This window comes from Spea bombifrons, chromosome 1 (genome assembly GCF_027358695.1).
Source record: "Spea bombifrons isolate aSpeBom1 chromosome 1, aSpeBom1.2.pri, whole genome shotgun sequence".
Lineage (NCBI taxonomy): Eukaryota > Metazoa > Chordata > Amphibia > Anura > Pelobatidae > Spea > Spea bombifrons.
In genome coordinates, this window is record NC_071087.1 from 59,520,444 (window position 1) to 59,547,899 (window position 27,456).

Consider the following 27,456-nt stretch of genomic DNA (forward strand, 5'->3'; position numbering starts at 1 on the left):
ACATTTTCAATCGCCATTTTATGGTTGCAGTTATTCCTGTTTTTATCAGGTTCCATTCCAGCTTTTGTTTTTACTGTATAGAATATTCTCCAATGGAGAGTTATTGGAAAATGTCAACTTCATTTTTAAAATAATTTTATTTGAAAATTGAATATAAAAGTATTTGGAGTTGCGGCATGCCGCAAGAGAACACGAACGACTCCAGTTTAACAAGCTTTTTCACAACCACACTCTTTCATGGATCCCAGCAAATGAAACGTTGGGGAGCATAAGACTCCTAAGCAGTGACTTAGACTTGTCTTGCAATGCTTGTAGTGTTTTTTTTTCAAACCTATTTCATCTCAGCCCATGCTATCCAAAATGGCTCTCACCAGGGATCTCGACATTTAGGTAGACACTAGACAGTTTCCTGCAATCTCCTTCATAGCCTCTGCTTACCAACCCTGAGGAGTCATGTCCTATGATATGGATATATAGAAGGCCTGATACTATCTCCGGCCAGTGGGTATTGAGTGCATGGGGTAGGTAGCCAGAGGTGAGCCTATGGTTTGTGGTGCCTGGGTACGATATTTCTATAGCGCTCCCCCCAAATGTAACTAAGACACAAATACTAACAAGCGGACTTACTCCATCACCCCTTCACTCTAGCAACATACACTAAGAATGCTTATAAAAATAGACATGTTAATTGCCTTCAAACCAGCATCGATTCCTGTAGGTACACTTGCACACAATATCTTAAGGAACTGGGCAGGCAGCTTGTTCCAGACATCTTGTAGAAAGAACCAACCACAGTTCTTCTGTTGATTTAGGCAACCTCAGATGCCTCTCTCTTGATGGTTCGATGTTGATCAGGGCTCTGTGGGGGACCATTCACTTACTTCTAGGAATTGTTTTTCTTAATACCAAAGATAGATTTCATTTTCAGGAAAGAATAACTCACTTCATATGTATAAATTCTCAGGCTTTCTCTGGCTACTGTTTGGGAAAGCACCCTTCCTCCTTGTATTTTATGCCCCCCTTGATCTGATGGTCTCTTGTTGCCTGTGGTCTCCAGTGGACGCAGTGTAAGCACACAGAGCAAAATAAATAAAGAATGTTTGGGATATTCATTAAACTACCACAAGAAAAAAATGCATTCCTATCTACAATCACAATCTAAATCAATAATTAACCCATACAGGTACCATTGTTTGGCCCCAGGTATTTTTTCCATTCTGATAAATGTGTGTAAAGAATCTGGTTTTTATTGTACATTGTGTTTTGGTTTATTGGGAAGCTATAAAATGAACAGTGAGTCTGATTTACACATGTCCTGACATATATATGATCATATTGGCAGTTTCCAGAGCAGACTCAGCAGATTCCTCTGCGAGTTTCTGATAATGTTGAGAAGAACTTTAGCCTTAATCCAGAAGGGTGGACCTGTGGTCAGTTGCCTTTCCCTCTTAAGTGACACATTAGAAGAAAACAATGTAAAATTCATAAAATAATATCTTTCGTGCTCTGAGAAGATTGCAGCGTAATTACTGTATTTCACTCTTACAGTTAAATATCAGAAGCAATCTCACTAATGACAAACCTTTGAGCCGAACTGAAATAACAAAGACATTATCAGACTTTTGCCATATCTCACAAATACCCATACATTAAAACTATGTGGTTGCTTTTACTCTTTGGATAAAATACTGCTTATTAATTGCATGTTCCATTTATCTTTTGGAAAGGAGGAATCCATAAAGGTTAGGGTTTAACCATATAGTTTATTGTTTCATTAATGGCTAGGTTAGGAGTTGCGAGTGTTGTTATGCCGCTATACAAAGCATTAACAGTGTGACAAATGTCAAACTAATCCCTAACACTAAAGGAATTGAGCCAATGGGATACCTTTATTAGGGGTATTGGTTCTGCATTTCTTACAAAATTCTTTGTTTTTTACAGATGTCAGCAAAACAACGCTAAGTTATGCATATATCTGGCTTATCATCCTGTTGGCAGTTGTAATCAGCCTCCTGCCGTCTCTAGTTGTTAGTTTCGTTACCAAACACATTTCTCGTAACCAAGTGCACCATGTAAGTATCAATCATGAATACAAAGCCGTTGCCGCCTTAAGTTGGCCAATTTGCTACTTTTTGTTTTCATACCCCCTTAAGGAAAATGGGCGGTCCCTAAACAATGCATTTTGAGCCCGTACATGTACGGACGTTGTCATTAAGGGGTTCAAATTGTATATGCACCATGTTGATTTTAAGATACAGAACATAAATTATAGATTAATTGGGAATGCCCTTGCAAATTCTAATTACAAGCCTTCACCGGGCTCTGGATTCATCATATCTAAACCGCATTGCATTTTTTTTCTTAACAGAGAGACTTCTACAGAGTGAAGAAGCCAGAGGTAAATACAGTTGCAATGGGGACACCTTTTAAAAGAGGAACTTTACACCGCAGGTCAAGCTATGCCTTTTCACACAGAGAAGGTTATGCTGATCTTATCACATCGGGTAGAAGTCTGCGCAGGGTGTCTGGCACAGTGGACGGCACAGTAAAGACTAAGCAATCTAGCTCTGTGGGTTGTGAATAATTTGGCAATAGTGTATAACAAAAAACAAATCCTATTTCCTGTGCAATATTTTAACATTTTTAGTTGTGTCTCTTATATAAAGTCTACATTATTTCGCAATCGGCCTTAGTACAATGTACAATGTGTGCTGCAATGATTTGTATAAAAGTAATGTTCTCCCTTCATAAAGGCTGAAGTAAATGAAATCAATCTACTTTGTGTACCTACAATGTTTCCAGAGGTGCCGTTGTAAAAGGGGGGAAAAAAAACACAACCACCATCAATGGAATGATTAAAAAATTTATTAAACATAAATTGCAAAAACATACAACACACTGGAAAACCAGAAGAGATGTACACATGTAAGATGCACTTTTTTTATATAAAAAATGCACAACAGTGAGGAGTCAGTGTGGATTCAAGAGTGGTCACCCTTAGAGACTACATCCTACAGTAAGGTCAAGAAACCTCACACAAGACAAGAAGAACACATGTAGAGTTTGGGGTAAAGTGCCAAACACGTAGGACATTTCTACTATAAATTTCTCAAACAATAAAGTTGTAACACATAGAAACAAAGCTTTCAGCAATATTGTTTTTGCAGAAGAGGATGACTTGGGTTTGAGATTGTCACAAAAAAAACACATTTTTGTCTTTTCATGGTTTTCAATTTGTAGCGCATCTGGTGTATGCATCTGTATATATGTTTCTGTTGATGACTCCTCTATGATGCTGTTAGATTCCAAATGAGATTTACATCAAATAGCACAGATGTTTTCACTGTAGAGCGATCTCGCCAATTTATCATTCTTATTTAACAGCATGCCATTGCAGGGCAGGATACACCATGTGCATATTGTTTTCGGCACTCCTGTTTTCTTTTTTAACCCCTTAAGGACAATGGGCGGTCCCTAAATCCATTGAAAACAATGCATTTTGAGCCCGTACATGTATGGGTTTTGTCATTAAGGGGTTAAATAAGTGGAAACATTTATCAATGACATTACCCCAAATCTAGCAATTTGAAAACTATGTAGAATCCAGCTCATTGTGACATTTCACAATCCTTTTTTTATATACAAGGCAACCAAAGATAAGCACAAGTTTCATGGTTTTTTTTTCATGACACTGGGACAGGCCATTTCTTCTTACTTACCGAGACAGTGTAATCGTTCAGAGAGATGAGAAGAATGTCGTGACAAAATCGAATCAATGTCAATGGTTACTCACCATACAAGGACAAAACACATATGATCAGATGAAGCCAATAGCTAATAAAAGCATGCATTTCAAAGCATGACAAAACATTGGCATACATGTTTTTTTAACTGTCGTACATATTGCTTGGTCAGTTTAAAACAAATCTTCTCCTATAAGGCCCGCATTAATAAACTGGCGTTCATTTGTGGTGTTGTATGTTTTAACATTTTGTTTGTGATTGCCTAATGGGAATGCTGGCCCAGAATTGTGTTAATAATAATGGTGAACTTGGGAGTCAGGGGGAAGAATATATGAATGCATTTCCTAATCAGTTCTATTAATGCATTTCAATTTAAGTAAACATGAAATATATGTAGTCTCTTTTATTTGTATCGTTCGAAACTATTTTATGATAAGGTCTTTCTAATTCATAAAATGATCCTGTATTCTCTGTGACAGACACAGTGATAATTTGCAATAAAAACTCCACAGCATAGGAAGTTATTATGATTGATGACTGCACCAAACCCTAGAAGATCTTATGGCCCGCAGCGTGTTTGGAAAGCACTCCTGGCCAAACTCTGGATGGATTACTAAAACAAAAGAATTCAAAAGCCATGAAAATTATAATCGACTTATAATAGACATTGAAAAATATTCAACCTGTCTGCGTACCCCTTTCTTCCTGCTTGTTCTCTATAGTACAGAATAAATTACTAAATAAATAAATTACTTTACACTACATCATTAAGCAAAACACACCAAAATGCATTTGTAGCCAGGGCAGTAGAATATCCGTATGCACTATTTTCCATGGCATTTCATATTTGTTTGGTTTGGATTGGCAATATGAACGAGTATGAAAGAGCAACTGGGCCATTACTTTTTGGAAGCAATGCTTATTTTTATTTCTTTGTAAATATGTTTTTTGGTTCACTATGCAGCCCATGTATTATAAAAGTCTTCAGGAACTCCCAAAGGGTTAAGAATTGCTTTATGATTAGCAGGGATTGTCAGTATTGAGAAATCTTTGGTTTAGAACAGGAGGATCCTGAAGTCATTTTATAAACTGGGCATCACATCTATTGAGGGAAATGGGTGTTATCGAGTACTATGAATATGTTATCTTTGGTTTCGTATAGAATTGGGGCATCCAGGGCATTCAACACTAAGTTGATACAGGTTTTGGAAAGTGCATTAACAGCCTTTCTTATTAACGCCGTTGTTGGCTTCTTTCATCTCGTTCCTTTACAAATGGCTTTTCTCTTGCAACTGTTCTTAAATGTCACTTAGAACCACATGGGAGAGAGGTTACGTGGAAATAGCCATTCTGTATTGATATAATTTGGAGTTGGGGCCTTAATGAGGAGCTTCACGTTAGGGGTCACAAAATGGTATAGTTCCTTGGAAATGACCTTGTGAAGGTCGTGTGTCTTCATCCTATTAGTAGTAGAACTTTTATACTGTGTCATTGATTCCTGTTGGAGTACTGTGTCTCAGAAATAGCTGCATATCCTCTAAAGTATAAGAGATATTTGGTAACTGATTGTCCTTTCCTTACCTCTCTCCTTAGACACAGTTAACACAGACACAGTTTAGACATGCTGTATCTAAAAGTGGATACTTTAACGAAAGACCATAGATAGTGCAACTCCTTGTCTTTCTGCCATGGCCAGCTTAACGCTCTATCTGAACTATAGTTATCTTGGCTAACATAAATTAGACATTAACATTGGTTAAACAATTTTGTCTTATCATACAGAAAATGATATTGAAACAGAGTATTCTATTAAATGTACCGTAAAAGCTGTGTCCTTATTTACATTCACATATTGAGTTTAATAGGCAGGTAATACAGGTAGGAATGAAAATCACCATGGTGCCAAAGTCTTTACTCTTCACGAAATTATACATTAGCCCTAATATGTAGCTGTACAGCAAGCAGTAGTCAAGATGGAGAAAACTGATGCACCTTTAAGAAAACACTGTAAGAATGTAAACTGGTTCTTTTTGTATTTTCTTTTCTAAAACATTCACAAATATATATATATATAAGCATTGTCAACTAAATGTATATATCCATAGTGGTGGTTTTCCATATAAAAAAGATCACAAATCTCAATCTTAATTTGGTATTATGCATTTAGTCTTCTGCGACAAGTTATATTTGGGCCTGCTGATGTGGTTTGAGTGGCGCCATCGGTATGTTTCAGACTAAATCGACTCAATATCAGCAAGGCATGAAGGAAAACAATGGGGTCTTCTTCAACTACAACTTCCTTACTAAGAGGAAGAGAGTGGTCTATCCCTGCACCGGAAATTCACATAGATTTAGGAAAACAAATTGTAATTTATTTTGCGCTCTTCATGTTTGCTCACTCATAAGCCATCTGCTAATAAATTATTTAACCCCTTATGAAACCCCTAATTTAAAAAACTACAAACTTGTGTCAAGGTACAGACATGTTTGTATATATAATTGTGAATGTTCTGAAATGTTCTTTTTGATAGAGGCAGAAAAGGCTATATTATAACTATAGTTTATAGTTAAATGTGCATTTCCCAGAATCGTCTAGAATGATCCAGTCGTTATAATGCCTTGGCTCTCTTAAATTGTGCTCAAGTTGAATTCTGATTTGTTTTTGTTTTTTTACAGTGCAATATGATGTAATTATAACAACAATGTTGTTGTTTTTTTTCACAAATCAGATGAGAACCAAATTCCATGCAATGCCCCATAGTCCTGCCCCTGGTCCTTCTTTTATACCCAACCCGCCCTACAATGGGGGAAAACAAAAATATTACATTACAGTACATTTTTTTTCATGCATTAAATTATAACTTCGTTTTTCTTTTACCTCCACCCGTTTCAAATGACATTTTAAGCACATAACACATATTTATAAATACTGTCATATAACAAGTGACAGTTATGAAGTAAGATGACTGATAAAAAAAAAAAAAAGAAAGAACACATTTTGACCCTTTGCACTATGGAGGGATTTAGTACATCAAATCCAGAAGAAGCAAAGTGGTCAGAATGATATCAGTGTTTAAATATGTAAACTCAATGGGCCATCCATCAACGTCTCTCCTTTGTGTATATCATTTAACATTCAATATGTCTCCCATTTAAAGCATCAAAAAAACATCATGCCACACACCTCTGCAAAAAAAATTATAATTTAACAGTAGAAAGCTTCAAGTCACAAATTCCAAAACTAGCTAAGTATTCTAACATAAACTATACAATACATATTTGAGGTATTTCAGAGAAAATTGTCAAAGGCTTGAGAGGTCTGTGCTGAAGAAAAAAAGTTGCTGTGTGGTTTCTTCGTTGTGGTGAATTTTTTTTGGTTGATGTGAAATTTGCCAGGCGTTCCACATGGAAAATTTAACTATTTAACGGGTTTCCACTAAAGGGAGAGTTGACAGAAGAGTGGGCAGCTAAATTGTGGCTCACTTCAGTATTCATTATAAAGGACCAACACTAGCAAGCTTCTCCAGTGTAAAGGACCCTGTATAATTCATAATCCAGTGGGTGAGGAGACCCAAGAAATCTCACAGATTTAACTATACATTACACATGGCCACCCAACGGCTTCCTGCAGCAGAAGCTAACTGGGGACTTTCAAGTAAATGAGCTGAAACACAATTTGTCTGCAGACTATCCTGCCAACTATCCATTTACTAAACACACCAAAGAAAATAAACAGTGGCTGTAATTTTCCTTCACATAAGTTTATCACCATTCTTAAAATATGATTTAGTACTTCTAAATCATATAATAATCATATTATTTTGTTAATAGAGACAATGGGATTCTAAAATATAATGATAATAACATGTTTGCTATATTTAATTGTCTACCATGTGCACTGCTCACTTAAATGTTTTCTATATTGCCCCATTGGTGTTTATATTGTTTGCTTTCCAAGTTGCTTGCACCCCTTTTTTTGTATATTTAATAGCATACTCTGAAAGAAAATGCCAATGTATACATTATACTCTAACATAACAAAGCTGCAGCGACCACACAATAAAATAATGTAATTGCATTCTACTAAGAAACTTTGAACTGGATTTGATGCATCAGTGAAATATTTCAGTAAATTAGTGTATTACCTGTGGCCTCTTAGATTGTGCTCTATTTACGATCATTATTTATGACATATCAACCTTTACTACTTTTACTGTGGCATTTCTATGGGATATAGAGTTTTGTGAATTTAAATTAAACCAAATATTGTGTAAGGAAAAAAAAAATGTAAAGCACAGACTGGCGAAAACGAATATCTGGCACAAATGTTTCAGAAAAGTGCATTTCAGCACAGACCAGGCAAGTGGGAACAAATCTTTGGTATCAGGTGTGATTCGTTTCAATCACATATTGAAAATCTGAGTGAGGTAGCCTTATCCATGAGGTTCTCACTAGAAATGTCTTAAAAGTCTTTTCATTTTTTTCCACACCTAGAACAGCATAGAGGTAAACATCATTGTCTTGCTCCAGGCAGTAGAATTTCTTTGTCTTGCTACCTCCATGGCATTATCAGAGATCAACAATATCATTTTCAGTGAGGATAGATTCTGAAGGGAAACAAATGTCTTTTTTGGCAAAGGCGCAAGCCAGTGGTTGAATTCATATCTTCACATCTTTATAGCTAAGATCAATGCTTGACTTCAGTCCTTTTATGTCCATTTTTAACAAAGAATCTTTTACTCCCTTCTCGGTACTAACAAATGTAGCAAATGAAATAAAATCACATTCAGAACCATTTTATGGATTTTTTTCTTAGTTTGCTTATTTCTGTAATATATATATAGATATATATATATATATATATATATATATATATATATATATATATATATATATATATATATATATATATCCATCAAGGTGCTTACTTGTTGGCTACAGAATCCACCTTAATGTCTACTGAAGATAAGCTACTTTTAAACACACACTTGAGATGGTACTATATGTGTATATAACATTTATACTTATATTTATATTACCCGCATCAATTAATTAAGTCTGTTCATGTCCTGTTTTATAATCCATTCCTCACAATTGTAGAAAAAAAATAATCTACAACCAAGATGGAGATTAGGTCATTGTTGAGTTTTGAAGAAGGGATGTTTTGCAACATTGTCTTCTTTAGGTGTCAAGAGCTATGCAGAGCTGTCCAGCTCTTAAAAGAGATTTAATTTTCTAAAACATTGCCCTAAGGGGGCTGAGGAAGTGTATCTTTGGTACAGTACCATCTCCTATGGATTGCATTAAGGCAGTTGTTATTGGCACAAAATGAATCATCTTGCTTTGAAATCCACCAGTTTCCATAGATTTGAAGCTTGTTTTTTGTTTAATACGTCCACTTATTGGTTTATGTAGTTGAGAACTGAAAAAAAAAGTTTTCTGAGTAAGTTGACGAGCCAACATCTTGGTTATCTTTTTAAAATATATTTTTTTTTCAAATCTATTACTTTGGACTTTCTACCAAATCTTGACATGAGGAGCCTTGTCTGTCCCTAATTAAAATGTGCTTGTAGAATCTGTAAGTTATGAAACTCCTCTAGTCTTCATCTCCACCTGCTTTGGAGATTTTTTGGTTAAAAAAAAAACCTAAAACCTTTTTTTTCGAATCAAGACACAGCTGGGGTCAAATAGGCCTGGTAACGGTCAACTAATTGCATGCCTTTAGCTCCATCAGTGTCAATATATTTATGTTAGTCATGTTTTTATGTTGGCAATACATCTGCATAGTCACATTTGCTCAGTTAATTGAACATCAAAACCGTTTAACCATCATTATTTATGGAATTGTTGGTTTTGAAATTAAAAATGCAAAATTATATGAAGCAGCAAAGTAATATTTCTTTGGTCAATCAAGCAACAAAAAACAGCTCCAGTGAGGGTTTCCTCTTGCAGGCTCTCAAATGCCTACAACAAATTGCCTTATTTCATAATAAAGTTAATAGTATCTGAATTTGGTTTTCAATATTTTGTGTGAGTTTTATGACAGCTGAAACTGGGGATTTCTTGAAGGATGTAAGGAGTTGGGAAAAAGTCATGCTTTAGAGAAAGTGCTTGTGGATGCTGAAGGTATGCCAGGATTGACCCCTGGTTCTTCTTGCCATCGGTTCATGCATCGTCGTCGTGCATTCATGAAGAAGTTACTGACCGTGTTAAGCTCAAGGCCAAGCTGCTGAGAGATTGTGATCTGCATTTCCTTGGAAGGACGCTTATTTTCCTTAAAGATTGCTATAAGGGTGCGTCGTTGAAGGTCTGTGAAGACTAACCTCTGCTTCTTGGGCTGAAGGTTACGGTCCTTTTGCTGTTCTTGTTCTTTACGTTTACAAGCTGAACAGTGGAAGAAAAAAAGACAATTATTTACTGGGGATAGTCATGAGGATGAAAATCAATATCGTAATGTTCAGATGTTCAAGGAATACTATTAAATAAGGACATAATGGAAAATACTAATAAAACCAGTTGTCAGCTGTATTCTAGCTTAAAAATATAAACTCTTGATTTTGAAAAATATTTCCTCTCCTGTCCAATGTTTTGTGTAGCAGTGTGCTCTGCTTGCTGATCACAGTACCATCAGACATTTCAGGAGGGTCTAGACAGGGCCGGCCTTAGGGGTGTGCGACCTGTGCAACCGCACAGGGCGCCATGGTAGCAGGGGCGCCTGCCCAGGACTTAACTTAAAACATCGTGTTTTTTTTTTTTTAACTTTATTTAACATCATTTATGTTAAATAAAGTTTAAATTTTTTTTAAAAAAATGATGCTTTAATCTAAGTCCCGGGCAGGGGTGCCGAGCTTGGCGCCGCTTACTCTCCATGACTCCGTCGCGGTGCCGGCATCTTATGTTGAGCGCCGGACTATTCCGGCGCTCAACATGAAATGCCGGCACTGCGGCAGAGCGAGAAGACGTATGCCTCCCGCTCTCACCGCAGGACTCCGGCAACAAGGGAAGTGTGGGGGGGTGTAGTTTGAAGGGGCAGAGGGGGGTGTAGTTTGAAGGGGCAGAGGGGGGGTAGTTTGAAGCGGCAGGGGGGTAGTTTGAAGGGGCGGGGGGGTAGTTTGAAGGGGCAGAGGGGGGTTAGTTTGAAGGGGCAGAGGGGGAGGTAGTTTGAAGGGGCAGAGGGGAGGGGTAGTTTGGGGGGGGGTAGTTTGAAGGGGCAGAAAGGGGGGGTAGTTTAAAGGGGCAGAGAGGGGGGTAGTGAGGGGGGGCGCCAGAGGAGTAGTCCGCACAGGGCGCCACAACGCCTAAGGCCGGCTCTGGGTCTAGATATATCCTTTATACATTTAATGTTGTTTCCACTGGTATGAGGACTTGGCAGAGAATGTTGTAGCTTCTGTATGGGCATTCTCAGTTATTCTGGTGCAACTGGAACTGTTACACCAGATCAGTCAGCAGGAAGCTAGCCTGATCTCCTGTGTACCATCGGGGAAAATGTCCCTCCCTAAGCAAAAACCATAGACGTATCATTATGTCCTTTCTCATTTAGAGCATGTAATAGAGGATGAAATAATATGTCTTGTGTCATAAAGTTTTATGACATAGCTTACAGCTTCTTTAGAAACATGTGGCCACAAGGTATGTCTAGGCAATCGCACATTATAGGATGGGTTTGGACGCATTGGCAACAATAAAGGTATACGGGAGACACCATCAGGGACTGTCCCCCCGTGCCTGCTATCAATGCGTAACAAAGTTACAATAAAATCTCTTTCTTGATTTAGTCACATTTTTCTATTCAAGGATTTACTCTCCTGTCTTTGGACTTTACTAAATAATATGTTTTACCATCTCTGCTGAAAATGTATTCAGTAAACAAATCTGTTCGTTAGATTTGCCAGGAGCTCTTAGATACAAAGGTTATTTCTCATACATGGTGTACACCAGCAGGCTCATGGATTTATTCATCTTACTTCTCCTTTCTTCTGTCCAACACCTCCCAGGTGTAACATAACACAGTTTAATATAAGGGCTATTTTCCATAAAAAACATACAATTAATGCATATCTCCATATGTAAAAAGAAAACAAATGATTTTAGTCATTTAAAATGGTTCTTTCAATGATCAGTCATTGTTTCTGTTTTTTTTTTTGCTGACACCGCACAAGCTACTTCTTCCTCCATCCATCTTATTACAGCTGCATACAAAGAAAATCAATGATAACTTTGGCCAGATATACTTACAGCTGAATCTGGGATGTGAAGGTGTCAGACCACATGACAAAGGACAAAAGACAAACTTGCGTTTATATGTGCACCTCTTTCTTTAATATGGCTTAGAGTCTGTGACAGAACTAAAAGTAATAATGCAGATATGGACTTTCTTTGTTTAACCACAACACTGAAAACATAACCTGAGGTGATGGCATGGGCGGGTTTATTGAAAGGAGCATACAATAAGTCCTATAAGCTACTGAAATAACTATCTTTTTCTCCGTTAATTGTTATATATTTAATTCCACCTGCTTAGGTTACTTACCTCATTTCCTTACACCAGTGAAGCCAGTTCTAACGTTAATAATATAATACATATGAATACACATATACTAATTATCCTATACGTATCCTATAAACAATTCAGCTACAAAAATGCAAAGGTAACGTCACTGTGATAAATTATTTTATCTAAAACCATTGGTCAAAGAAACCCTAAAGAATGAACTTTACAGAAAAATTGGGATTGCTGGTTCGTTATGGTCACATAACTGGTAATCTATTTGCAGAAATACCGTATGTAGTTCATGTGTGCATGAGCGACCCCTTCTTAAAGTGGTTATATTATCTTTTATTTCAAAATAATCACCAGCAATAACATAATATTATGCTCCCATGGCCGATAACTGGACCCACCTACAATGGTTAGCGCTGTTTGGTTTTGAAGCACCATAAATGTGTGAGACAGGTGGCTGATCTCTCCGTCCTCATCAATAATGGTGTCTTGCTTTTACATTGACCATCCCCAATTGTGTTTATTCAAGAGTCCTTGACAATGTAAGTCAACAAGTCTTGCGGATGGGTAGTTAGTAAAAGAGAGAGGTAATGTTGCTACAGCTTCCATGAACAAATAATAACACCCACTGAGACATCTATGGAGCATTTAAAGATGACCTGATGGCTTTTATGTCTCCTCTGTCTGCTTCTTTGTGCCGTTATTACATTCACAAATACTCCTTCTCTTTTCAGTGTTTTACAAACCATGGCAATAGTCCTACTCAATTTGCCTGTAATATAACCTGCAATTTCCAACACATTTCAGTTAAGTGCAAGTAATTTGCTGAAAATACAAAGCCTTGCCAATGGCTCTCAAAGATTACCTGGTGTTCTTAAGTGGGTAGTTTAAGCATTGTAGTCTGTTCCTAAGTGAATATACACAAAGACTTGTTTTCATTTAAATAAGTCTAACAAGCCCTTCATTTCACTGCTCCCCAAATATATTGACTATACTATGTTTTAGTCAATCCTTTTACTTTGGGTTGGATCCTTTATTGAGCATTTACAAATGTTTTTTTTCTATGATGGAGACTTGGTCAACATTGGGGTGTGCTCAAAATACATAATTACATTTGACAAGGCAAATATGCTTCCAATGGTTATGTATGAAGCATATATATATATATATATATATATATATATATATATATATATATATATATATATATACGTGTGTGTGTGTGTGTGTAATGCATGTTATTCATTTGGGACATTTCCTATTTTTGCAATTCATTTGAGCCAGGCTGACATATTCCAAACACCAATTAGCTCCATTGGCAATTTTATATTTGATAAATTAATAATATTAACATTAATATGTGTGGTATCTTATATTGAAATCTATGTATTTCTCCTAGACTCTCTATAGTCATCTCTATAGACTTGGCACAACCATTCAGCATATGAAATAAGTATGTAATACAAATTATTTACTGAAGATCAACATTAAGACATACTGTATAGGGCTTGCCCCACAATATGTTCAACTTAGGTGGCTACTTAGGCATCTGAGCTGGGATCTCAGAGAAAGAGAGATATAGTCAACTAGGGCACTAGAAAACATAGGTATTGCCCTTAAGGCTGACTTTATGATCTTGCATACAGGCATATCTTTTTCACATGCTTCTTCTATACATATTTCCATAGTATTATTAGTTTCTTTAATTATTGCTTGATAAATATTAAGGTAATATTAGATGCTAAGAACATAGTATTCTAGCACGTTTGAACATTCATTTTGAGGTTCATTCTATACTCTGTTTCTTTTTGCACTTTCGTCTTGCTTAGGAACCATAGCAGTGGCTTTGTTTCCAGAGACTGATTTTCAGTTGATGGCAGAGAATTTGCCTGTAATGCAATTGTGGCGTCTTCTTAAAGATCCATTGTATTGACAGACTCTTGGGCCCAGTCAACCATGCGTGTGAAGATAGATTTTCCTGTCCCACACAACTGCTCCATTTACAAAACTCCTCAGATTTCAAGCAGGGATGGCTCCTAGTGTATTATATAACTCATCATGCGCAGACCAGCCTGAGATTTAATAGAGTGTTTTTCACTCATCCTTTTCATGTCTTCCTCATGCTGTATATAAGACTTTCCAGTCAACCGTCTTGAGAAAAATCAATAATAGAGCAGTTTATAACCATTTGGGAAATATCATGCAGAATACCGTAACTGCGGACTGACCATAAGATGCAATGCATGTCCTTAACATAATGGTAAGATTTGAATACATACTCATCGTCATCATTGTTCATGTCTAATTTGCATGCCCAGTAAAGTGAACTTCTAATGTATAAACTAATGCTAATTAACAGGAGGTGGTTGGTTTGAATTTTTTTTTATTCAGATTTGCCATGTGCAAAATTGTATACATTATGTTTGACCTGGTCTTATAGCCGGCAGTAAATGGCTTCAAATATTCATATATCTATAATTATTTTTTTATTCCCCTTCTTCATTGAACATGCTAATATATAATGCATTCACGATGTTGAGCATAACTAAGCACATTTTTACATATATCGACATAATGCAAATTGATAATACCTATCATGGGCATTGTATTTTCAATTAATGTGTGTGAAAAAAAGGTATTTTTAATAGAAAGCATTCAAGATGAATACAAGGTGTTAAGTCAGTGCCATTACATGGAATAATGGGACCCATTTTAGGCTGTGTTGATGGACCTCTATGGTCTTGCCTTCACATGTCTTTGCTCTTGTAAAACCGTGATACATGTTTATACTTTTATTTATCCATTTATATAGAGCCATTATATTCCACAGCAATGTACAATGGGTAAACAAGACATTACAAATAGGGCATCACAAACGGTCAGAAGGGCCCTGCTCAAACTAGCTCACTATTGCTGCTGCTGGTACTGATTTTGTACTTATTAGTGAATAAGTTGAGTAGAGTACATTGTTTGTGGCTTAACATAAAGTCTGAAAGTTAGAGCTATAAAGCATATGAAATTATGGTGAAATTTTTGGTAATAGCTCCTCAATATCAGAAAGAAATATGCTTTCAGTATCCACTAACTATATGGACTTTTAGGTGGTGATTAAAATAGCAAGGGCAGTAACGTGGTGACATATGTTACAAAGCAATATATTTTGAGATATTTTGTAACGTTACCCCTAAAGACTACAGCAGAAACAGTTAAAAAAAGGTTATATGTTTTTACTTTTATTCTTTCCCTTAACATCTGTATTGGTTTGTTTTCCAGTGAAGCTGGAGAATGGGACTTCATATGGGTGTTTTTGCAACTAGATGGCGCTGTTTGCCGCAAATACAAATGAAAGATGCATGCTACATTTACCGTATATTCATATTCAAACAAAAAAAAAAACGTTATGATCTATAGGGGACAACTCCCCTATATCACCATTCAGAAAATTGCTCTGTATGTGACGCTGCCTTCCAAAGTATTTTGAATATGTTAACATTGTTAAACAGATTCATTATATTAAACCTACATCACTCATGCCCAGCTTAGGGCAGTGCTTCATTTCCCCCTTAAATTATGAGTCGACTTACACCTGCCAGGAAGCATAGACCTCCACAACAGATCATGGCTCATGATAAGAAGATCAGATTTCCCCAACTGACCCATTAAGCTATTGCCCACCAGGGTGTCCCAAGGTGCAATAAGAACTTTGCCTCTAAAGGAGCAGGACGGGGACAGTGACTGCCGCCTCCTCAGAGCTGCTATCATTGGTCTAGTTTGCCAGACAATGGCCTGAAATGCTGGTTAATACATTTCAGTTTGCAGCAGTTTTGCTCAGGGTGATCAGCATTTGGCTGATCAGTTTGTTTGTGTTTGTAACAGTGTAGCAAATAATGTTTAGTATTACTTCACCTCAGTGTAGTGTTAGTAGATCAGTCTCTTACAATTATCCCCACCTTGGAAAACATTTAGCATTATTTGTATAGCTAAGTGGGCAATTCCTTTTTGCTAAGGACTAGGGATGCCACCCGGCCGGTATTTTACCACCACGGCAGGTAATCAGTGCTTTAAAGCCAGTGCAGTCAATAGTAGAATGCTGGCAATGCAAAAGCCATTATGTTTTGGTGCAGTGGGGACCTCACACATTTTCTGGGATGCTAGGATGTTTGCCAAGATGGGTCAGGCAGGCTTAAACAAGCTGTGATTAGCATTTTTTGGCAGCAATTCCAGAAAATGTGGTTAAGGTTCAAAGGGGGTCCAATAAATGTAACAGGTGCTGCTTTATGTCATTAAATAAAAGTACAAATCTTCTTCTGGTTTCACTCTAAAGTTGAGAGTGAATCAGTCTGGCATCAGTCCTGCCCTCACCACACCCCCAAACACAGGTAACCCAAAATGTTGGTGTATGTCCCTATGAAGGGTTAATGGGATTAGGAATATGAAGTCTACACAAACTTGGTATAGAAGTTCAGCCATTTCATGTTAGCTGAGTAACATTGTTCTATTCTTCATTCCTAAGAGGGAATTTGAAGTGAGCCCCTATTTTAGCACTTTAAAACTATATATATTGTCTTTTAGATATATGGAATGTAGAGTATCTAGTCTATATTAATCTATTTAATCAGTAAAGTAAGTCTTCCTTATATTAAGTAGAACTTTATTACATTTAATAAAAGTAACATCTCAGGGGAGCATACTTAATATGCAAATGATCATTTGCAATTTTCAGCACCTGAAAGAATTTACTTCTTATGACAAGCAAAGGTTATATTATAATTTAGGGCAGCTAATGTTGCAGGCACTGAGTACACTACATCCCTCCCTTTTCTCCGGTCATTTTTTTTCTCTGCAGGAAGACAGTGTCTCACATACTGAGCTCCCTCCTCCCTTCAGCATGGTCTCTGCTTCTGCTGAGAGATCAGAGGAGACCAGAAAATGGCTGGAGAAGTTAAGTGAGCAGTTGGGGGGCAGATACAAGACAGGGGGAGGCACAGTTCAGGAGGCACAGACAGAATTAAAAAACAGAGAGAGAGTGGCATTTTGTTGGGCAATGAATTTTGCTTCCAAATAAAAGAGTCCCCCCTTTCCAAAAGGGAAACAAATGAGCCAAAAACAAAAGAAAACTACTGATTGCAGCCCTGGGGAGAGGCAAGCTGGGAAAATATGCAAATGCATATTCAGATGGTGCACTCTGCGCATGAGTGCCACCAATTCAAAAGGAGGGAAGTGCAAGCTCTCCCTCAGTCTCCAGAAGTCTGAGTGTAAGCGTCACAAGCGATCAGGTAGTGCTTCAATCTTCCAGGTAAACCTTCACTGTTTCTAACACATTGCATTATGGCCATTGCATTAATTGCAACACACATTTTCATAAAGGCAACATAGATTAGAATTTGAGTACGAATATAACTTCACTAGCTTTCAAGAAGTAAAATTAAAAAAGAAATGTTCAATTTACTAAGGAAAATACCGTATTGGCCCGAATATAGGCTGCACCCCCCCACACACACTTTAGGTCTTTATATATCGCCCGATGCCCGGGACATGCAGTTCCAGATGCGCGTAGACAACCTCCGCTGCCGGCACTTCCGCCGGGGATTCTATGGTGGGGCACCGGCGTAACATAACCATAGAAGCCCCAGCGGAAGTGCCGTCAGCGGAGTTTGTCTACACTTATCGTGCAGATGTTCACCAGCTGCAGCGATGCGCGTAGACAACCTCTGCTGCCGGCACTTCCGCCGGTGCTTCTCCGTCACAGAAGCCCCGGCGGAAGTGCCGGCAGCAGAGGCTGTCTGTGCGCACCCAGGGAGTCTGGGGGTGCATTGGTAAGTCTGGGGGTGGCACTTCTAGGAAGCAGAGTAGCATATCAGGGGGCAGAGTGGCATTTCTAGGGGACATAAAGCATATCTGCAGGGGGCAGGTGGGCATTTCTAGGGGGCAGGTGGGCATTTCTAGGGGCATAAAGCATATCTTGGGGGTTAGAGTTGCATTTATGAGGGGCAAAGTGGCATAACAGGGGTTATAAAGCATATCTGTGGGGCAGAGTGGCATATCAGGGGGCAGAGGGGCTTATCTAAAAGTAAGGTGTAGTATGAATTAAGGGGGGGGGGTCTTAAAATGGTTATTGGTTTTCTGTTTGTATATAACATACGCTGACAAACTGATAGATACCAGAAATGTTAAAATACATGTATTCCTATTCATTAGATAAAATACTGTTTTACCATTCCACTAATGTCTATTTTTTCTTTAAATATATATTTTCTTTAAAATAGCACCAAACTTTAAGGGTGCGGCCTATAATTGAGTGTAGCTTATATTCGAGCCAGTACGGTATGCATCAGAATTTCTAATGCCACCATTAAATTACATTGCATTACATTCTTTCATAGAGCATCATTAAATTCCATAGCGCAATGAAATAAAGGGATAGTGAAAAAATAACATTTAGCAGAAAATAAGACAATAAGACTTAGTTTACAGTCTGTCCACCAAAATGAGAACAGAACAGAACCTGCACCTAAGAATACAGTTGGGAATAGCAAGATGCCTCGCTGCCTTACATCTTTATTTGTTCACTGACCTCCTAATATACGCAGATGTTGGCTTATTGCCTAGCATTTTTTTAATACAAGACTCATTTAAACACACTGGAAGGCTTCTAGTACAAATCAGCCAGCCTTTCTATTGCGTCCCGAATTATTTCCTCATGTGTCTGGCAAGGCTTCAATCAACATTTAATCCAAAGTGAATATTTAATCTGATAACTAGTGTGTTCAGAAGCTAGTGAGATGATAAGGCTTAACCATTTAGCTGCTAGAAGAAAAAAATTTAAATGAAGATGTGGGAAGTGGAGAAGGAGCCACGTAATGCCAAACCACACCAATAAATCTGCACACTGTACCTAGAGCAAATGCTATTAATTAAATAGCAAATCAATGCTTTTGTATTATTTACAAACAGCTGAGACCATAGGCCGCACATTCAGGAATAACGAATTTAAACAGCACAAGGTTAATCGAAACATAGGACCCTACTTAAAAAAATCAATTGTTTATGCACTGTTTTTTTTTTAAAATATATATTTGTATTTTTTTTCTTCTCTCTTATACTAAAGAAGTCTGACCATTACATGTGTTATACGTGTTGGCGACTTATATGTAGAGTATGTACCTCTACGTAATGGCATGCAACTTTCAACCTAGTTAGCAATTTTAGCATACATATAGATGTCATAGTAATTTAGAACATTACATTTTGCAAAAATCTTATTGTATGGTGCAAAATCATTTCAATGTTATAGTTCACAAAGGTTAGACGAGACTTCAAACATAATTGGGTTTAGAGACTATAGACAGGGCCCGCCGAAGACTTAACGCCGCCTGGGGCGAAGTTTAAAACGCCCCCCCCCCAAGTCTGCCCCATTATAGGGCCGGCCCTGACTATAGATATGTGTAGGGTATATAATGGGACAGTAACTGAGACCGGAAAAAAGATGCTAGCTGTGTTGCTCCATGTTGCTACAACATTTGCACAAATGGTGTAGAAAAAAATGCAGTACAAGTTATTTAGAAAATGAATGGAACTTCGGTAAAAAATGGATAAACCTTTCAGCATTTCAAGTGGTCAAGCTAGTGACTTTTTAGTGGAAGGTTTGGTTGACGTGGAGGCATTATAGACAATCCGTAGGTAATTCCACAACCAGTTTTGCTTTTTTGTATTGACTGCAAATTAGACAAATCATACTAGCAGTTTCTCTGTTGCTAAATTTGTAATAGTTATACCAAATAGTTTAAAATGCTACAAAAAGATTCAAGGTATGAAAGAGGATCAGAAGGATCTGGGTCCCCCTTTGAACTCTTACTTGGCCACCAACCTTTTTTTAAAACTCTAAAAAATAGTTTTACTTGAAATAAGGTGTATTGGCATTGAGGTTTAAGAAGGCAAGTCACTCTCCCCCTATTTTATGGGTTGAGCTCCCTACATACTGTGCTCCATTGCAGCTGCCGCGTGACCACCTCGCTTCACTGTAAAGTTGAGAGCTGCGAAGTGGCTCTTCCTGTTAAGTGGGCAAGTGGCCATGTCCCTCACTCTACCCACCTACTGTATCAGCCCCACTTTCTCTAGCATCAGTCCAGCCCACACCACCCCCCCCAACACAAGTATCCCGAAATGTTAGGGGTATGACCCTATAAAGGTTTAATGGGATGACGAATAGGAAGTCTACACAAACGTGGTATGGATGTTCAGCCATTTCATATTAGGTAAGTAACATTGTTCTGTTCTTACCTCCTACCGGGTAACTTGATGTGACGCGTGAATTTATATTTGCATATTTGGATTTTAGCACCCAGTAAATTGGAATTAACACTTTTGTATCAGCATAACTAAAAATAGTTAATCAATGTGTTAAATTAAGTGAGCTACCTTTGTGTTGTTCCAGCTATGTTGTATTTAGAAATATGGAAATATGGAATATAAAGTACTCTTATTCTAATGAATCTATTAAAGCTTGATAAATAAGAAATAATAATACATTTGTATACATGAGGCAAGTGTCCTTGCCAAGATGTTAGAAAGGATAACTGCATTCTGCTGTTGCCATGGTGAAGGGCTTGCTCAAAATCAATAAATATATTACATTTTTTATTAATGCAGCCAATCTGCAATTTACAGATATCCGAGATTTATTTCCATGTGGTAGCTAATCACCTACATTTGAGGATGATTAAAAACCTTCCCAATCTAGATTAAAAATGGGGTTTAGCGTTTAAACACAGATTTGATATTCATTAATTTGATCTGGGATAACAGATTCACCAAAGTATATTTTAGTGAGAGGTCATATAGCAAGCGAAAAGAGAAACTTTGAGGTCATGCTAATTTACATAATGGATGCTTGAACATGGCACAACCTTTCAGTGGAAGGGTTACTGTATATTACTTTGAGTTATTTTAAAACCCAATTCCAGGTAATGTTAAAGACAAAGGTTCACCAGTGAAAGTGTCTAATACACTGACAAGAGATATTGGCTAAATCCTAATCCAATCTCAAATTAGGGGCCCTGACAGCAAAGGAATTAGATGATGATGAATGAGAGAAACATAACTATTTCATAATATGAAAATAATCCAGACATCTAAGAGCATAACATTGCAGATCAAGATGTAAATGACAAGATATGATCGGCACATTTTTGTATTTCTGTTTCACATGTTAATAGCTTATGGAAACAGTGCTTTCACCGAACATTCATTTTAATTTGTCCTTACTAAAAAGAGACGAATCATCAATGGATATATCAGATCTATCTATCTATCTATCTATCTATCTATCTATCTATCTCTATTTAATGCTCTGTTTTGTTGGGTCTCTAGAAGAGGGGGAAGGGATAAAAGAAACGCAGGGAGAAGAAGAAAGAATCAATACTGCCTAGAACTGTCAATTTTATTGATACCCCCTGGAGAAGCGTTAACTACATGTTTGATATTACTGGCACACTGGTCTGATAATTACGTGTCTAGGGGTTGTTAAGACTTGGCCAGAGATAATGAGATATGGGGAGGCTGCCTTCTTCACATACACAGAAAGTCACTTAAGCGACGGGAAGATGTTTGCTTTATTTATGTGTTATTATTCATCTATAGATTTTCTTAATCATCCATTCGCACTCAACATTGCCTCTCTCAGCTAGGTATGGTAGACTTCTATATGTGCTAAAAAGACCCTGGTATCACTAAAACACTATCAGTGTTTTAACTATTTGATATCTGTCACAATCAGATTTATACCATAAAATCAGATTTAAAGAAGAAAAGGCTATCTTTTTTTTTGCAAGTATTTAGCATATGCTGGATGACAGGGTTAAAATCCCTGACACCTGAAAATTTAATTGTCTTGACGAGGCCTTCAGTCATTAATCTCTGCACTTCCTGTGACAACAATTAGTTGTGATCTAGTTTGAGGGGTCAGTAACATTTCTGTTCATCTAAAAAGTTAAAAGAACTAAATCAGAGCTTCGTGTACTACCCACAAGTCTTCCTTTAACTTACTACTGAGCAAAGTGAGGCTTAACAAAGAAGCCTGCAGTTCCTGTGGTGAATGGAGGCCCTGAGGCTTCTTGTGGCAAAAAATGTGTCCTTTCAAATTGGCTCTAATCCCATGCTGAAGACGAATGTATATATATATATAATATATAATATAATAATAATAATTTGTTAATTATTATTATTTTATTAATAATAGATTTCACTGTTGCCTTTAGTTGTAATATTTAAAGCCCATAACTTTAGTTCACTACTTCCTTCCTTTACTCAAACAGGCAGATCGGATCGGTGAACATGTGGCATCAAGAGATCTTGGAGTGACTGCTGCTAATGGCCCAACATATTAGTAGAACAGTATTAGAAGTATAATTTTCTTCAGTATCAGATAATTTCTGTGTTCTGTAGCTTGTTCGACAAGTGTGTGTTGTTTAGAGCTTAATGTATTGATTCACTTATTTTTTCACTTTGTGCCTTATATACAGAATCTTCATCGATTTGTGGGTCATCTGATGATGATGACAATTTACAAAAACGTCCCCTCTTTATGATAAAGTTCAACACACCTATAATGTGTTGCCTCACTACCACTGTCAGCTCTCTATACCAGAGACGTTATACTCAAGTCTCAATCACTCCATTACTCCTACTCCACTCTCTTCCCTGTCTACAGTTATTTTTCTCTCTCCTGCCCTATTTATACTCTTTCTCTCTCTTCCACTGGATTCATGACCCCTGAAGCTGGATGCAATTCAAAGAGTGAACCTGTCAAATTTGCAATCAGATCATACAAGTGTTAAATTTACTATTTGCTAAGCAGCTTTTACATTGAAGTATGGTGTCAACTGAATTCAGAGCACACGTGCCACACCAAACTATTCAATGCATTTTGTTGGCCAAGTCCTAGGATCCATGAGAGTTTTGACCCCACGTTTGCTTCTGTTGGCGTTGATAATATAAAAAAAAAAACACTTCACCCCACATCTACTTTTGCATGTAGCATTCAGTGCAATGCCTGAAAAGAAAATACAAAATCCCATCAAATGTATCCCAACAAGTGGTACACAGTGTTGCTGTGGTGCAGGGATGTCCGAGTTTTTTCTGCAATGGGACACTTCATCAGAATTCTATACATGCGTGGGTCGCACTCACTAAATATGGCCTTAAATTAGATATGCAGATTGAAATAAAGTAAATGACACAAAACCTTTACTTTTCCCCTCACTGATTTCTGGGCCTAGAAAGTTTATTCCTCCGAAGTTACTACAAATTCAGGATTCTGGATAAGTAAAAACTAAATAATTCTTTTTGCTCTAGGGATGCACCAAAATTAAAATTCTGGCCCGAAACCGAAAATTCATGATTCACTTAGCCGAAGCTGAAACCGAAACTTTCAAAATAAAATAAAAAACAGCAATCACACTCCTATCATGCCCAGGCAACCAGTAAATGCTGGAACCTGGGCATGATAGGACTGTGATTGCTGTTAGCATTCACACTCCTATCATTCCAAGTCAGCCAATACATGCTGAAACCTGGCTAGATGCCCCCCTTGTGTATTGATGCCGCCAGCACTATGGGGTCTGCACATCACGTACAGCCTGCCTGTGCCATGCCACCCACTTCCATGCTATCACACACACACTCATTCATATAATAATTAATTCACAGATTCATCAATCATGCATACTCATTCATGCATACTCATTCATACACCCTCCCCTTCCCTTATCTGCACTGCAGCTCTCTCTGTGCTGCTCGTAGACTTACGTTGAGGCCACTGCTTCCCTCTGCGTTGTTCGCATTCTGTACGAGCAACTTCCCCTGTACTGCACAACGGAAACAGCAATGGAGCAGAGTAATGTGATGTGATATAAATTCACGTGACTCTGCTGGGTTCCGCTTCCCCTGTGCAGTACAAAAGACACCTCATTGCACAGTGTGTGCGAGCAACCCACAGGTAGGCAGCAGGGCCCTGGCTGCAGATCTCACGTGGGCTGCACCTCGAGGTCCAGCGGCCCACATTTGGCCTGCAAGCCGCTACTGTTGGATGCCCCTACTGTAGTGTGTTAGTAAAATAAAATACATGAGCATAATGAACATTCATAACGTTAACAATGTTCATATTTATATGGAGCAATTGGCAGGCAGTTTTAATATAGCCTTATAGAAAGATATAATACATGCATTTACACCACAACAGGTAAAAATGGACTACTGGGCAGGATCAGCATAATGTTTAAACAGAGCACAAACAATACAACTCAATTGCCCATGAGATAATGCCATATTATATCTCAATGAAGACAAATTTAGTGTTTAGATTAAAAGGAGAATCTTTACATAATGACAGAGTGGGTTCCAGTTACTGCCCTTCTTGCTATCATGTTATCAATACCATCGAACTTTCCTGACAGTTAAACCCTGATAAGCCAAGCACTCTTCTCCTTCTCTAGCTACACTAAAATAAATTATGTGAAAATGATTCACCATTGAATAGTAGTTTCAGCCAGTCTCACGCCATACATATGCCTTTCCTAACTTGATAAAACATCAGCCTCTTTGTCTTCGGGCCTTTAAGTCTTCTCCTATGTGCATTTTTATGTCTGTATAATAAGTTCTCATACTGTTTATTTTGTGAATGCTTAACCAATTCCCTTATTGTGAAGAGTAAGGTAACACTTATATCATTCAACTCTTTCTAGAAATGTTCTGCTTTCTCAAACATTCAATTATATCGCAATCCATATAAAATCAAGTTGCTAAGTTGTTCTATGTGACCCAGCACCCTTTCACTCTGTTGCACAATTCTGAAATCCTTTAACAAGTTTATCATAGCTCCCAAGTCCAATCTCTGTTTCAGTACTTTTGGAGAAAGCGCACGCAGTTTGTCAAATACATGTCATACCCATGGTTAACTCTTCTCCAAAGTGGTCTTTATTAATAAAATTGAAATCTAGAGGGTATTTCTAAATTGGTAAGATTAAGAATGTTATTTCACTTATAGCATTGTGCCCCACCAGTGCTCATAAAAATGACTCTACGTGTACATACAGTATAGACAGTGAGTTTGCCTAAGCAGATCCAAACTTGACGATTTGTGGTGACAACCGGGGAATTATGAACTCAGGTAGTCAGTAGAGTCCAGCTTTATAAAACAAGACATTACTCTGTAGCTAAACACAAATGGTTTCCTAAGTTTATTGATTATGGAAAGTATTTGATTTTCACTAGACAATCCTTTCTTTTCCATGATTCAAGCAGGTACTCAGACCGTCTGTCAGTATATATTGTCGTACAAATTAATGATAGATGCATATAAAAAAAAGGAGCCATTTTGTTTGCTTGTTTTTATCCATTACATTTATATAATAGTGACCACAAAGGGCACATCCTGTCATACGTGCTAGGCCTAATCAATCGCTGTAGCATAAGTAGGCTCTCATTTTATTGTATTGACCTCAAAATTCTCAGAGCCATCACATGTTTAAATCTGGAAGTCAAGCAGCCGCAAAATCTGACTGGATAGCAAGACAACACGATGTATGAAAGCTATCAACACAAGAGATCCATTTCATAATTAGTGATCCCTTGAGTTTGTTTCAGGCTTGTGGGTATTAAATGACATGTGTGTGTGGTTTAACAGTAGGAAAGCTAGTATTTGCGAGAATCACACCAGCAAAATTTATTTTGTACAGTGGGATTCTGAATTACTGGAAGGCTGATATCCCCCAGAGGAACAAAGCATTCGGAATGACTCACACTCACTCATCAGAAGTGTAGTCTAATCCGTCACTTTAATTTGTCTCTTCCCTTTTGTTAAGTTACCGATTGTTATTTATTAGTTTAGACATCTTTTGTAACAGTGGGTGAACAGTACAGAGATAACATTAAGTCATATATGCCTTAGAAACCCACATTTTTATATGTGATGGGACCAGCTATCTTAATTTATTACAATCAGAATCTAAATTTCTATTCTCCCCTTTAGTTTGCTTCTTCCCTGCTGTTAAGTTGCTGATTGTTGTTTATTGACTCAGAAAGCCTTGGTAAGGGTGAGTGAGGAGAATAGAGAAAGCATGCAGTTCTATTACATTCTGCCACAGGCCAAAACTTCCTCTAGGCAAATATGTAAACTAAACATCTCCAAATATTAAAAATTTCACTGCCTGACAAACAACACATGCTTTATATACACTTACTCTTTCTATTACTTGTATCATAGGTCTTCTTCTTTATGCTTCCACTAAGGGCAAGATGCACGATATATCACGGCTGTTTCATTTTTATAACACTTGACTATTAATATGAACAGCCATTCCACAATTACAAGCATGTGTAACACCACATAAAACTAAACATAGTCAAATTTTGTTGCATACCATACAAATGTATAGCTTGTGGAGGGACAGTCACTCCTGGGAAACCAAATCCTCTCAAAATGTCTTATTTCCTTTGAAAGGGTATTAGATATCTCTGTTTTAGAGACTAAGACTTCTGTCCATGGATTCTGTTTGTCCCTTTGAAAACCAGTTGTCTAAAGGTAAATAATATTTCAGAAGCAAACCTTTTTTGCTTTCTTTGCCATTAAAAATATTAATGGCGGGAAAAGGGTCCTCAGCAGCCAATTTATTTTTATCGAATACCACCTTTAAAATAGCAGCACTGACATGTTTATTTGTCAGATAAAATAAGTTTATTTCTGATAACACTTTTAGTATACATGTACTTATTTCTTTAGTATTTCCCCAAATACAGCGTATAGGTCCTACAGGGTCAGATTGGTGATGACGAGGCCTTCCGGGGTCAATAGGTCAGCAGCCGCCAATGATGTAAGCGCAGTCAATGACTGGATATAAGATTTTTTTATGTTCATAAACAAATCAAGTCAGTGGGCAAACACTGTAGCGCTGTAGCTCCAGCATTAGATAAGGTGAGTGTGGAGTGATGTCGGTCAGCATCCTACCAGGCATTTGCCCAGTGTGCCAAATGGCTAGTCGAGGCCTGGTATCCTCAATTTCATCTACTAGTCACAGTTCCCAAATCAAGTGTCCACCATAATACTTGACTTTATCCAGTCAACTTAGTTGGTGCCTTTTTTATACCACAGCCGAAGTCTACCATAGAATAGGTGACCTCATTCATTGTGTCCAAACTACAAGAGATGTTTTTATATGG

The 27,456-nt window shown here is 37.5% G+C and overlaps 2 protein-coding genes across 2 annotated transcripts in view; one reads left to right on the forward strand and one right to left on the reverse strand.

Annotated features, from left to right (window-relative positions):
* The window catches only part of LOC128489792 (phospholipid-transporting ATPase IK-like), a 46,696-nt gene extending 43,734 nt beyond the window's left edge, over nucleotides 1-2,962 (forward strand). Inside the window, exons 26-27 of the mRNA XM_053461768.1 lie at nucleotides 1,942-2,112; nucleotides 2,397-2,962. Coding sequence (XP_053317743.1) covers nucleotides 1,942-2,112; nucleotides 2,397-2,584 — 359 coding nt within the window. The 3' untranslated portion in view covers nucleotides 2,585-2,962. The remainder of the gene's footprint in view (nucleotides 1-1,941; nucleotides 2,113-2,396) is intronic.
* A 6,512-nt stretch (nucleotides 2,963-9,474) lies between these two features.
* ONECUT3 (one cut homeobox 3) overlaps nucleotides 9,475-27,456 on the reverse strand; it is a 31,486-nt gene continuing 13,504 nt past the window's right edge. The window contains exon 2 of the mRNA XM_053455838.1: nucleotides 9,475-10,127. Coding sequence (XP_053311813.1) covers nucleotides 9,835-10,127 — 293 coding nt within the window. The 3' untranslated portion in view covers nucleotides 9,475-9,834. The remainder of the gene's footprint in view (nucleotides 10,128-27,456) is intronic.